The 13,416-nt window shown below is 39.2% G+C and overlaps 1 protein-coding gene across 2 annotated transcripts in view; it reads right to left on the bottom strand.

The window, feature by feature from the left end:
• Positions 1-13,416, bottom strand: part of zranb1a (zinc finger, RAN-binding domain containing 1a) — a gene marked incomplete in the record, with an annotated part of 23,587 nt that overhangs the window by 6,274 nt on the left and 3,897 nt on the right. For both annotated transcript variants that reach the window (XM_014007038.1, XM_014007039.1), the window contains 4 exon segments: positions 1,042-1,240; positions 1,813-1,884; positions 2,918-3,071; positions 8,563-8,750. In XM_014007038.1, the coding sequence (XP_013862492.1) occupies positions 1,042-1,240; positions 1,813-1,884; positions 2,918-3,071; positions 8,563-8,750 (613 nt within the window).

Genomic DNA, 13,416 nt, shown 5'->3' with positions numbered 1-13,416 from the left:
TGTGTGTGTGTGTGTGTGTTTCATTATCTTATACAGCAGCTTAAATTATAGAATGATTTAAAGTTCTGGGGAGAACAGGACGGTCTTGAAATAGGAAAAATTTGAATCAAATCAAGTATTATAAGAATCTTACCAAGTAAAATTTTCTTACTCCACTGGCAGAAAATTTTCACTTAATCTGAGCCAAATTCCCAGGATAACAAGATAAGTGATCCTACATATTCTGAAAACGAGATTATTATTCTTACATTTTCTGTTCTTGTTTAGTAAATCAGTCTCAAAACAAGATCAAAAAGACATTTTAGCTGGATACAAGATTTTAAAACTTGGTTACATGGACAGTTTTTGCAGTCACGCGCTTCTTCTCGTGAGGCCCACAAAATCCTGAAAATGAAAGCTGTATCTAAACATCCTGCCTGGCTGAGGATATCACAGGATCCATTGGACCAACAGAAATCTCATACATGTCAAATTGTATGGACTGTCCCTAAGTTATAACGTTTTTATGTCATTTTGCAGGTATACGGAYGTATAGAACAATCTCACGGATTTTTTCAAGTCTTACGAATTTTTTCAAAACCTCATTTTTAAATTTATCTAACATGTAGAACATTTTATGTAACAAGTAGCCTGTAGGATGAYTTAAAAAAWTAACATCAAACAGCCGTCTTCCAGTCTGTTCTGCCACTAGAAATAAGTTTTGAACTTTTTCCRCTCTCCTTTCCTCCTGCTTCGCAGCAGGCGCTTTCATGTCCGCAGCTGTCGGACGGTGATGATGAAGATGAGCGCGCAGCAGAGCAGCAGCTGAGATCAGCAGGCGGAACGCTCATTGTATAGCAGGCAGATATTAAAGCAAAAATGCTGGGTTTGATTATGATTACAGTTTTCCGCAAAAAATGCTCTAAAAATTACATTATCTTTACTTTTTATAATTTTCTACCGCAATATATACTGGTACCGTGAAGGGATTCAATTTATACCGTGATATGAAATTGAGGTCATAACGCCCAGCCCTACGTGCAGGGTTGGGGGGGGTCTCACCAGTGGGAGCAGTCGTGTAGGCTGTCGTGGAGGGTTTTGCGGAGGACAGAGTCCTTGTCGTAGATTCCCCAGGTGGCCTGCAGGACCGAGTCCAGCAGACAGTCTCCAGCTGTGCGGTTCCACAGGGCGTAGAGACGACTGTCCAGGCGCGTGCCCAGCTCCAGGGACCAGTTTATAACAGGAGACTCCTCTTCTAGTTCTACAAATAAAAAAGGCAAAAATCAAAAAGAAGACCGAGGTGAAGGAACAAACAGAACCAAAATTCTGCTCCACTAAGCTAAAAACACAAAACAAGGCGAATTTCTCAAAAAGAAGAGAAACATTTAGTTTCACATTTCCTTTTCTTAGCTAAAAAGATAGGTTTGCAAAGAAGAAAATTTGATCGCAGGATGGAAATGCTGAAAACATGATCAAAAAGCTCAGTTTGTCGAAATATTTTCTGTGCAAAAAATAAATAAATCTCCTCTCCCACGTGGCCTAGTTTTCACAGATTAAATAGGCCATGGGACTCCTTTTATAACTTCAGCACAGCACAAAGACTCAAATCTGTAACACACACGCACAGCTGAGACGACAGCATTACATTGGTTAAACACGTGGGAGGGAAACTATTGAACTTGATTAACCTAATTAGAGAAAGGGGTGAAGATGAATCAGGAGGTGAACTGATTTGAAACGGAACAAAAAGAAAGTGGTTTTGTTCTCTAAATAAAAACACCCAGATTAAAAACATCACACGTGCAGACACCAGGTATAAAAAGCTGACTGCACCTTTCTGCACGTCTCGATCCAGCACGTCATCAAACAGTTTTTCTTGGACAGCAGGCGGCAAATCCTCAATATCTGCAAAGACACGTGGGAAAGATTTGCTTAGATGAGCATTATTCAGTAAGTGAAGGAAGCCGAGAGCAACACAAACACCACTTTAACGACCCCACAGAGAGGGACGTTCTCTGCGGTTCCATTCACCGGGTGACATTTTGTCAATGGCGCACTGTAAACATGAGCTCGGTACGGCGTGTTGTGTTTCTGTGTGCATCGAGCTGGGCCCACATGAAGCCAGAACACTGGTGGCTATTCTCTGGTTCAACAGTGGATGGAATTGGCTTTCTCTGAGGGGGCAGGAGCGACCGAACCAGACAGCTGGCTTCGGGCCAAAGGCGATCAGCTGCAAACTGAGTGTTGCACAAACAAACAGTCCAACAGCCTGCATAACCCCTCATCCCAGCAACTTTAAATCAGATTTCTTTAATGCAAAAAGCACATTGTTTTAAGCTTGTTATCAAGCTCTTCACATCAAGGGGAAAAATAATTAAAGTTTACTTAATAATACAGAAAATTCTACAAATGAGCCCAAAGTAAACCAATATATATATATCTATATTTTTCCCCCCTATTCTTCGCTGCAGAATAACTGATCCTAGCTTTACTCACTCAGTCAAAACGTTTTTAGCTAAAGTTGGGTCACAAAGCAAAATTTAGCCATCTGAAAATACATTTAAAATGACCAGATTATAGTCTGAATCTTCTTAAATTAAGTGAAATAATCTGCCAGTGGAATAAGACAATTGCACTTGTTAATACTTCTTCACTAATCCTAAGGAAAAATTTCCAGACAAGATTAATAATCTAACACATTCTGCTCTTGCTTGGTATCAAGTCTAGTCTCAAAACAAGATTAAAAATACTTTTTAGCTGGATAGAAGATTGTAAGACTTGATTAGATGAGCAAAAAACAGCAAAAAAAACTGCTCTCCTAGTGCAACCCAGTGAAGACAAATTCATGTCGAGACAAACTGAGGAACTATTAAATCAGGTTAAACTTATTAAATGAAGGCCAACAATGTAAGCTGTTCAAACATGTCGTCATAAATACCTGCAGGCAGAGTGAAAGTGACCAAATCTGGGAGGAAGTAACAAGCAAAGTCTCCTTTGCGTTGATGTAGTGACGCTGCGATCTCCCTGCGGATCTGCTCCGTCAGCTCAGGACAGACCATGGAGGGGATACACTTTGCTGCTTGCTGGTTCACCTTAAAACAGAAAAAAAGGACATACATGATTATTATAACCTTTATTTAACCAGGAAGTCCCACTGAGATTATTTCAAGAGAGACCTGGGTAATGGGGGGGGGATATTGGCAAAAAAAATAATCAAGATTAATTGCGGCATTTAACMGATAACAACTGCTAGATGGATACTGCACTTTCATGTTTTTGACTTGTGTTTTATAATTATATTAAATCAATCAAACTAACATCTTCATTTTCACAGGTTAAAATATTGAGCTGCAAATAGAAGTCCAACTTCTACCAAATGGGCTGTTATGTTACCATTGTTGTTATGTTATGGACTCAATGCATCACACAAAAATACATCCTCATGCAAGACTAATCGGAAAAGGGCCAAATTTTCATCTGTGACAGTTTTTCTGATGATCAGTTGCACACAACACAATTTTGCCCRACCCTAATCCATCATATGAAACTTAATGACTTCAACAATGCCACCAAACTATAAACTTAAGTCTTTCAGAGAACAGTTCCTCAAAACGGCCACACAGACCAGTCCATCTTTATGCTTTCTGTGCTTTGTGAAAGATTTTTAGAATATTTATGTTTTTTTCACCCTTTTGTAGTACAACTCTGCTCAATACGAGCCTTCTTTGTTTGACTTTTACAAAGCGGTGTGAGCAGTTTCAAAAGAAGCAGAGTCAGCTGTTTATTGTTACAGTTAATTAAGAGGAAGTTAAGAGGAAAATTTCCTTATGCTTGTCCTGGCAACTAAAAGATTTTGTCATCTGCAACCTTCACAATAAAATTGGTAAAAAATATCTAAAAAAATGTAATTTAATAAGTATGTTACACTAAATACAAATGTTCTGTCAGACAGCATGAATATCTCAGGAGCTGCAAGTGGAAATTCCTCCTCCTCATCTTCGTCATCAGACTAAAGAAATTTATTGGGGTTGTTTATTTACTGATTTTTTGAAAGCACCACACATTCTGTAGTCTTTTCTTGGGTGAATAACGATTAGTGCTGCACAATATCATGAAAACCTGTGATGTGCGATAACAGTGCTTAATACTGCGATGACGATATGACTTGCGATAAATAATTTTTTTTTWAAAAATTAAATATACAGTGATGTTTTTCTGCTCTGGGTTCAGAGCAAAAAACAACTACTACATAATTTCCATTACAACATGATGGAGTGATTATGATTTGATGTTGTTTCTCTGGTCCATTTTGTTTATCAGACTGATGTTGACAACATAAATGCAAACATTAGAGCCAATTATTTATTGCAATTTATGCATTTTTTGCGATATGCATATTGCACTGGCTGTTATCACGATAACGATAAATTTGCAATATATTGTGCAGCCCTAATAACGATATATTTTTATAAACTATTGTGTGATTAGTTTTGTGATTAAATTGATGGTTTTATGTACAAACTGGTCTGGGTGACTATAAATACACTCACCGGCCACTTTATTAGGTACACCACGCTAGTAACGGGTTGGACCCCCTTTTGCCTTCAGAACTGCCTCAATTCTTCGWGGCATAGATTCAACAAGGTGCTGGAAGCATTCCTCAGAGATTTTGGTCCATATTGACATGATGGCATCACACAGTTGCCGCAGATTTGTCGGCTGCACATCCATGATGCGAATCTCCCGTTCCACCACATCCCAAAGATGCTCTATTGGATTGAGATCTGGTGACTGTGGAGGCCATTTGAGTACAGTGAACTCATTGTCATGTTCAAGAAACCAGTCTGTGATGATTCCAGCTTTATGACATGGCGCATTATCCTGCTGAAAGTAGCCATCAGATGTTGGGTACATTGTGGTCATAAAGGGATGGACATGGTCAGCAACAATACTCAGGTAGGCTGTGGCGTTGCAACGATGCTCAATTGGTACCAAGGGGCCCAAAGAGTGCCAAGAAAAGATTCCCCACACCATGACACCACCACCAGCAGCCTGAACCGTTGATACAAGGCAGGATGGATCCATGCTTTCATGTTGTTGATGCCAAATTCTGACCCTACCATCCGAATGTCGCAGCAGAAATCAAGACTCATCAGACCAGGCAACGTTTTTCCAATCTTCTCTTGTCCAATTTTGAYGAGCTTGTGCAAATTGTAGCCTCAGTTTCCTGTTCTTAGCTGAAAGGAGTGGCACCCGGTGTGGTCTTCTGCTGCTGAAGCCCATCTGCCTCAAAGTTCGACGTACTGTGAGTTCAGAGATGCTCTTCTGCCTACCTYGGTTGTAACGGGTGGTTATTTGAGTCACTGTTGCCTTTCTATCAGCTCGAACCAGTCTGCCCATTCTYCTCTGACCTCTGGCATCAACAAGGCATTTCCGCCCACAGGACTGCCGCTCACTGGATGTTTTTTCTTTTTCGGACCATTCTCTGTAAACCGTAGAGGTGGTTGAGCGTGAAAATCCCAGTAGATCAGCAGTTTCTGAAATACTCAGACCAGCCCTTYTGGCACCAACAACCATGCCACGTTCAAAGGCACTCAAATCACCTTTCTTCCCCATACTGATGCTCGGTTTGAACTGCAGGAGATTGTCTTGACCATGTCTACATGCCTAAATGCATTGAGTTGCCGCCATGTGATTGGCTGATTAGAAATTAAGTGTTAACGAGCAGTTGGACAGGCGTACCTAATAAAGTGGCCGGTGAGTGTATATGGTTACACAGGGCAGGAGGTACTGGTAGATTAGATGCATGCCTGAACACACCTTCAACACTTAATTGAACCGTTGTTTTAACACTAGAACAGGAAAAATGTATGAGGGTCTGATTTCAGCCGTAGGCTGGCCAATCTGAATGACGCAACAAAAATAGGCGGAGTCAGGTCTTGAAGGTGGTGATGTAATGACATTCCTCCTGGAAATGCTTGGCTGAATGCACGGAGAGCGTAAGAAATCCTGTGATTCAGTCCCAGCGCTGGTGTGGTCGTATGACTTCCTTTTACATTCAAACATGCAGGAAAGGAGTCCTCGAGGACCAGAATTGAGAATCACTGCTTTAATACGAGTTATCTGATTTATTATTTACAAATAAAGAATCACTGGCTTCCAAGCAATAAACTAGGTCAATATTATATTTTGAAAATGTCTCATCAAGCTCAGAGAAGCTCTTGAGGTGTTGGTCAACATTTAAAGCAGTGATTTTTAGACAGTTCACTGATTTGACACACCTGGTTTGAATGAATTGAGTGATAAACAATCTTCTGAAGACCTGCTGAACAGCAGGGAAACAAGTAAAACATGCTGGATAGGGGTACTTGAGGACCAGGTTTGGGAGACTTTAACCTGCACCATTTAGGTTATTAAGACTGACGGTATTCTGAAGAAAAAGAGAAATTTTAAACAGCTTTTCATAAATTTACTTTTATGTTATTTTACAGTAGTGTTTTTGTAATTGACGGTTTGTCTGATAAAAATAAATATAGCTCAGGAAGTCCTTGGACAGATTTCTCCATTAAAACATTATTTAATTGAAATGGAATTGAACAGGACTTCAGCTCAAGTAGTCATTTCATTCATATTCGAGTTACATTCATAGCACACTTACTCAGTATGATTCTAAATATGATCGAATTTAGCAGAGAACACCCACAACACCTTGTTATTGTTAATACAGTGTAGAATTAAATTATGTAGATATTAATAATAAACTACAACCACCTGAAGCTGACTCTCACAGAGAACTTTGTGAGTTTGGGCAAAAAAAAAAAAGTCAGCGAGACATGTGTGTTATAATCTGACATTTAGCGTTAAAATTGTTTAACTATAAAAACTAAAGCAGGGTCCTGCAGTGGCCTTGCTTCCTTTGAAGATCAGACGTTTGGACATGTGCAAGTTGCAAGTCTGTAAGATAACGACGACACTCCAAAGCATTAACGTTTAATACAAAGTTACATTTTAGACACTAAAGTCCACCAAACAACCACGAGGCAGGATTTCCGAAACAGAAATAGATTGTCTCGGTCGACATAAAAAGCCCTCAAGTCGAGTCGACCTCTTGTAAAAATTGCAGCATCAGAAACAMGTTCCCATCTCAGCATCTGTTTATCCTTATTTATCAACAACATCCATAAAAATAAACTGAAAAAAGGAGTTTAACAGAGGTATATAAAAAAAAAAAACTATGAGGAAAATTTTCTCAAATTCGGACTTGTCACATTGACAGAGCTTAACGCCAGTTAATAAAATAATTTAACTGCAGCTAGTGAACATTCTCCCACACTATTTTTGATGCAAAAATCATTTTTTGATGCACAAAAGAAGCAATTTATTTTGTAAGTTCTTTGCAAATGACTTTGTAAAACCAAGAAATGAGYAGATGTAATTAGCTCTTGGCTAATTAGCACACTAATCCAGAGGAGCATTACAGAAGCCATATTCAAACCACTGCAGCAATGTTTGTTTGACACTGATAACACACACACGCGAGCACACACACACACACACACACACACGCGAGCACACACACACACACACTTGTATTTGCATCAAACTGAGGACATTGTATTGACTTCCATTTATTTTTGTAAATGTATTTATGCCTAACCCAGACATTTTCCCTAAAATTAGCCATTACTGGTCTATAGCTAACCCTAACCTGAACCAAAACTTAATACACACCATACTTCTAAACATAACTCGTAAAGCACAACAGAGCTGCAAACAAAGTGAGGATTGGGAAAATGTCCTCACTTTCCAAAAATATCCTCACTTTGTTGATTAAAAACCTAACATGGTTCTCACTCTGTAGCCAAAACAAGTACACACACACACACAGGTTTGGTTTGTATATCCCTGTGGGGACCGTGTATTGACCTACATTCATTTTTTGGAAATTTTATATCCTAACCCTGACCATTTACCCTAAAATTAACCTCACAGGTCACCTGTGAGGCTCACCTGACCCTAAACCAAAGCTAAACTCAATTTCACAACTTGGTCCTAAACCTAACCCCATCCCACCAATGGCATTTCCTCAAATGGGGACTAGGCTTAGGTAGTACCAGATAAGTACCAGTTGGTCCCCACAAGTAGGTGTGTAGTCTAAAATTGTCCCTCATTTGGTAGGAAAGACACGCTCGCTCACACACACACACACTTCTATAAACTGCTGCTTCCTCACATTGGAAATAACATCAGATCTGTATTAACTGTCCCTTAGGAACCAGTGAGTGAAGCCAGGCTAATCCTCCATATAATCCTCAAAGTGCACTTCCGCTGCAAATAATGCATCAGTGATGCACGGTTCAATACAGTGAATTTGGTATAAATGACCAAGTTGAATAAATAACTSCATAAAATCCATTAAAGCAAATTTTACAATAGATGTCACAAGGCTATTGGCCTTTTATTCCTTTTAGGATGGTGGTAACTTTATATTTTCCACTGTTTTAGCAGCACATTTATGAAACTACGTGGTCAAACAAAATAACTTATTTTCCCACAGACCAACAGTCTAAACACACGCCCTACCTCCGTCAACAGGATAGCCAGCATGTCCTGTCTCTGGAAGCGAATAGCCAAATGGACCAGGGTGAAGCCGACGTCAAACGCAGAGGACCGGTTGAGGAGCTGAACCTCGTCAGCCGTGAGCTGCCGGGCGATGTCACCACCAGATGATTTGTAGGCTTCAACAGCTGCCAGATCTCCTTCAACAACACCTGCAGCGGAGAGRGAAAGAAAACCAGGAWAAAAGATATGTAGACATCATAACACACATTCTACATTATAATAGGATATCAGAAATGATCATGAAAGTACCATTTAGCTTTCAAACCAATCAATTATTAGTTCTTTTGGTACGATTCACAATGCATGCATACCTATAATTCTAAAATTCTTCCACAAAACTTCTTCTGTTGGTAAATGAAAGTTGCAGCTGTTTTTGGTCAAATCTTCTCAGAAACCTGATCACTCTTAGCACGTGCTATGAAATACATTTAGTAACAACCACATCAAATGACCCATTTGACAAATTTCATTAAAACTTCTTTTGGAAATCAATCTCGACTATTGCCAGGACAAATTCAGTTTCTGCAAAAATCAAAAAAGTTATAGCATTTTTTGTGTTTTTGAAGGTCAATTGGCTGTGGTAGCCATMTTGAATATCAGTTATGAGTGCGCATGTGTCTAGCACTGGTCTATTTGATTGAATTAAAATGGTAATCAGCTGTAGGTATTGTTGCTTTTTGCCACTTTTAGTTAACAGGCAGATGCACAAACAAAAAACTCATCATCATTTTGCCTTTTGGCAGCCAGCTATAACAAATGCATTCGTTTGTTTCTTGGCGCGGCTTCGATGTTTCTTGTAAAAGAATCAAGATGCAACGACAACTGCTGTCATGTTTAATACAAATCACACTGCCAGTGCATCATTCTGTTCACAGTCCAAACCTATTTACATTAAAGTCGAGGAGAATTCTGGAAGAGAGTCAAATGCACACAAAATGCAAATTTCATGGTTTTGACGTTAATCCACAGTTCTGATGACCTCTAGATGTAGCTTCCAGCTAACCTGGTGTGAGAACAGACATCACATTGTCAGGATTCGAGCTGAACAGACAGAGCTGTGCAGCTTAAAACGCAGAGCTATCTGATAGCCATGTCAAACAGAGGACAGGCTGTGCAGATTAGTGTCAGCGCCCCTCCTCCTGCTCGCTGTCTTTAGACCCTATAGTTTTAACATCTGTTATGAGTGAAATGCGCAGCAGCTAGGTGGCACATAGAGCAGAGGGGCTGCTGGTTGTAAACAGACTCCCTTTTGTGAGGATGTTCTTTCTGCCAGGGAAGAGGTTGGTAAATTTGAGTGAAGCTGGCTCCGGTACTTCCCATCTCGTGTTGCACATGCTGGGTGACATTTTGCAAACACAGATCCATAAATAGATGCAGAATCGTTTTGGATGTGATGTTTTGGAACAGCAGCAGTGTTGACAGACCTGAAATACACGACCACTTAATTTATAAACCAGTAGAAACGTATGTGTACTTTTTCTTGTTACTATAAATTCTGACAATCAAGAAGCTCTTAGTTTCTTAGGTACAGTAGTGTGCACAAGTCTTAAATCATTCCTCTTTTCTTTTCTTAGGTGGTATTTGGCAGGCCTGTGTCTATTTTGAGACTAGGTATTGTCTGAAAATTGCAGAGAAATTGTGATAAAATACAGGAACTTTTTTCTCCCACACACTGCACACTATGCAGTTAGGGCTGTGTATTGGCAAGAATTTGGCGAGACGATACATATCATGACAGAGGGTCACGATACGATATATTCCGATATATTGCGATACTTTAAGCAAGGCGATATATTGCGATATACTGCGATTTTTTGTCCAAAAAYTCTATTAAATAAAAACCTCTTWCYRGGGRAAAAAAAATGAAAAACCAAAATTCATTGTCTCAGAAAATTCTAATATTTCATAGACATACTTTTGATACATTTAGCTGTGTTCTGCTTTGTATGTATTTTATTTTTCATATTTCTTATTTCATCAACGTTTTCAATTATTAGACTAAATTTGACAATAAATAGTTTGAAAATATATATTTTTGCAGCTTTTAGTTTTTAATATTAATTTACAATATGGTCACCCAACACTTAACAATAGCCTATAATATAAATACCTCAAGGGGTAGAGTAACCAAATGGCTGGCTCACTGCTGCCAACTAGTGGTCAGAGGCTGAACTACAACATAAAAATGAATGGCTGGCAGGAAAGTAGACATTTTAAACCTTAATAAAAAAAATCGATACAGGGCTTTAGAATATCGATACAGTATCGGGAAATGAAATATCGCGATATTTCAGTGTATCGATATTTTCTTACACCCCTATATGCAGTCATTGTCAGGTATAAGGATTAGAAAAAAAAGATAAGTAAAAAAGAAGACACTCAAAAGAAAAACTTTGAAGAAACTACAGAAAGCCCCAAGGACTTTGATCAAGACCCCGTTAAAATTTGGGATGTCCCAATCCAGATTTTTTGGATCCCGATACAATAAGATTTTTGTAATGATTAGTCTTTCCGATACCGATCCGATAGCTTTATTTTTTATTTCTTTCCAAGTAGGGTTGGGCAATATTGGGAAAAAAATTAATCATGATTAATTGTGGTATTCAGCCGACAACGATTAATTTGACGATAAGTCATCTGGAGTCCCTGGAAACTCTTGTGTCTTAGTCACATGACCAATTTAGTGGGAAAGATTTGCTCTTCGTAAAAATCTGTTCCAAATTGTGTCAAAATTACAGACTTCAAGCTATACATCAAATTTTAAATAGTGCTGATAGATCAATAAATTACAGAACTTTTTTTAATTTTCATCATATTTGAAGCAGAGAGGAGCAGTGAGCGAACTGACTGGTGGCATTAATCGTATTAATCGTCAAGTGCCAAAAAGTAATCGATTAATGTTTTTCTGACGATTAATTGCCCACGATACGACTATGCTCAACCCTATTTCCAAGTGACAAGGTTGGTAGTATTAAAGCGAGCCCTGCTGTTCCCACTGCGAGAAACATCCAGTTTGCAGATTTTGCAAGATGCAGTTTCAGCATCATTGTTTTCCATTGAAAAGTGTTCCCACACTGTGGACGTGGTTGCATACTTGTGTGCGTCTTGACTTCTTAACGGCAGTTGTAAAGCATGATGATGCTGAAAACTGCCGCGAAAACTGGATCGGCCCAATCACATGACTAAATCCGATTCTACACTATTTTCAAAAAAATGGCCATATCTACCACTGATACTGAGTATCTGATCGGGACACCCCTAGTTAAAAGACTACAAGAAAGTCTAGGAAGCAATATAGAAGATTCTTGTAACAATTTCCAAAACACACTGAAGAGAACAGACAGGAAGAGTTTAGAAAAGTATCTCACTACCCCCAAAAATCCAGCTGCAAAAGAAGAAAAACAGCTCAAAAAACCAGCTACATTGGTTAGACCTAAAGAATGCCAAAGAAAACAATACTCCTGATCCCAGCATTGTGTCTACTTTTCCATATCATGCAACTTCTAAAGTAAATGTGCAAGCATGTTTTGGACCCTGAACAATGTAAAGGGAGGCGTTCTTTTCTAACAAGTCACAGCAGGACAACAATAGCCGACTCTATGTAACACGAGCAGCTTCTGTTTCATYATTAATAAAAAGCAACAAACAGCCAAAAACGTCGTTACACAACTTCTGCAAATAAATTAAACCCTTATTCGGGTGAATTTTTGTCACGAGTTGATGACATTCTTTGGCTGAGGAGGCAAAAACTCAGATGATGAACGAGCTCATTCTCAGCACTTAAAAAGGGGAAAGCGAAGATCCTCCCTCTTACCATGTTTTCCCTCTCTAATCCAATGAACATCATTACAAGCAACATAAAACCAGAAGCATTTATGCTGTTTCTGGGGCGGTGAATGAAAGTATTTGTAGTCCGCGCGAAACAAAAGAATATTACGAAAAATAGAGTGCGCTTCCTTTTGAGGGAAGCTTGAATCAATGAGGCTAGACAACTGTAGTTCAAGTACAGAGCTCTGAAACAACAGAGACAGGAGAGAAGTGAGACAGAGTTGTAGATCGAAGGAAGTGCTTGGCATCAGTCAAAATGTGCTGCTTGACTCGAGCACTTCCTCCACTCACAAATACTTTGAGGGGAATATTCATGTCGTGTCAGCTGACACGACATGATTGAAAAAGCTGCAAAAATATTAGGAACTAAATCAAAAGGCAGAGATGTGTAGGTTTAATAAAAGGTCCCACATTCTTTAAAGGAGGTGTTAGGCAAAATTAACTTTGAGCTTTATCATGTTATAATGTTGTTCTCTCATCAAAAACATACCCAGTATTGCTTTGACTCATTCATGCAGGTTTGTGAAATCCTTGAATCTCCTGTTGTAGCCATTTGGATCTGCCTAAATACTTGCTGATACAAAGCACCGCCTATTTACCCAAAGCCCCTCCCTGGAGCTCGGTGTGCAGTCGAGCTCCCACCCCACAGAGCACTCCTCCACCGTGCCTCCCCAACACAGCTCCTCCACTAGCGGTTTGTCAAAAATGATCTGATTTTTCACTTAAATGGTATGAAGCACTGTTGAAGACGTGCTGAAGTGGCAGTGGCAGAAACGGTAGGAGGTTCTTAAAGAGATATGTCAATTTCAAGGAGTTTAGCTATGATGCAAAGTCCATTTTTACATGTACACACAGCATTTTCACAACAAGTGGGATTGTAGTTTAGTATTGAACAATGGGCCTCATGCAAGAACCGTTCGTACGCACAGATTTGTTCTTAAATTGTGCGTACGAGTGATTTAGGAGAATTTGTGGCATTCACCAATG

Source organism: Austrofundulus limnaeus, unplaced genomic scaffold (assembly GCF_001266775.1).
Source record: "Austrofundulus limnaeus strain Quisiro unplaced genomic scaffold, Austrofundulus_limnaeus-1.0 Scaffold39, whole genome shotgun sequence".
Lineage (NCBI taxonomy): Eukaryota > Metazoa > Chordata > Actinopteri > Cyprinodontiformes > Rivulidae > Austrofundulus > Austrofundulus limnaeus.
The sequence above is the reverse complement of the archived record's forward strand: the minus strand, read 5'-3'. Positions and strand labels throughout refer to the sequence as shown.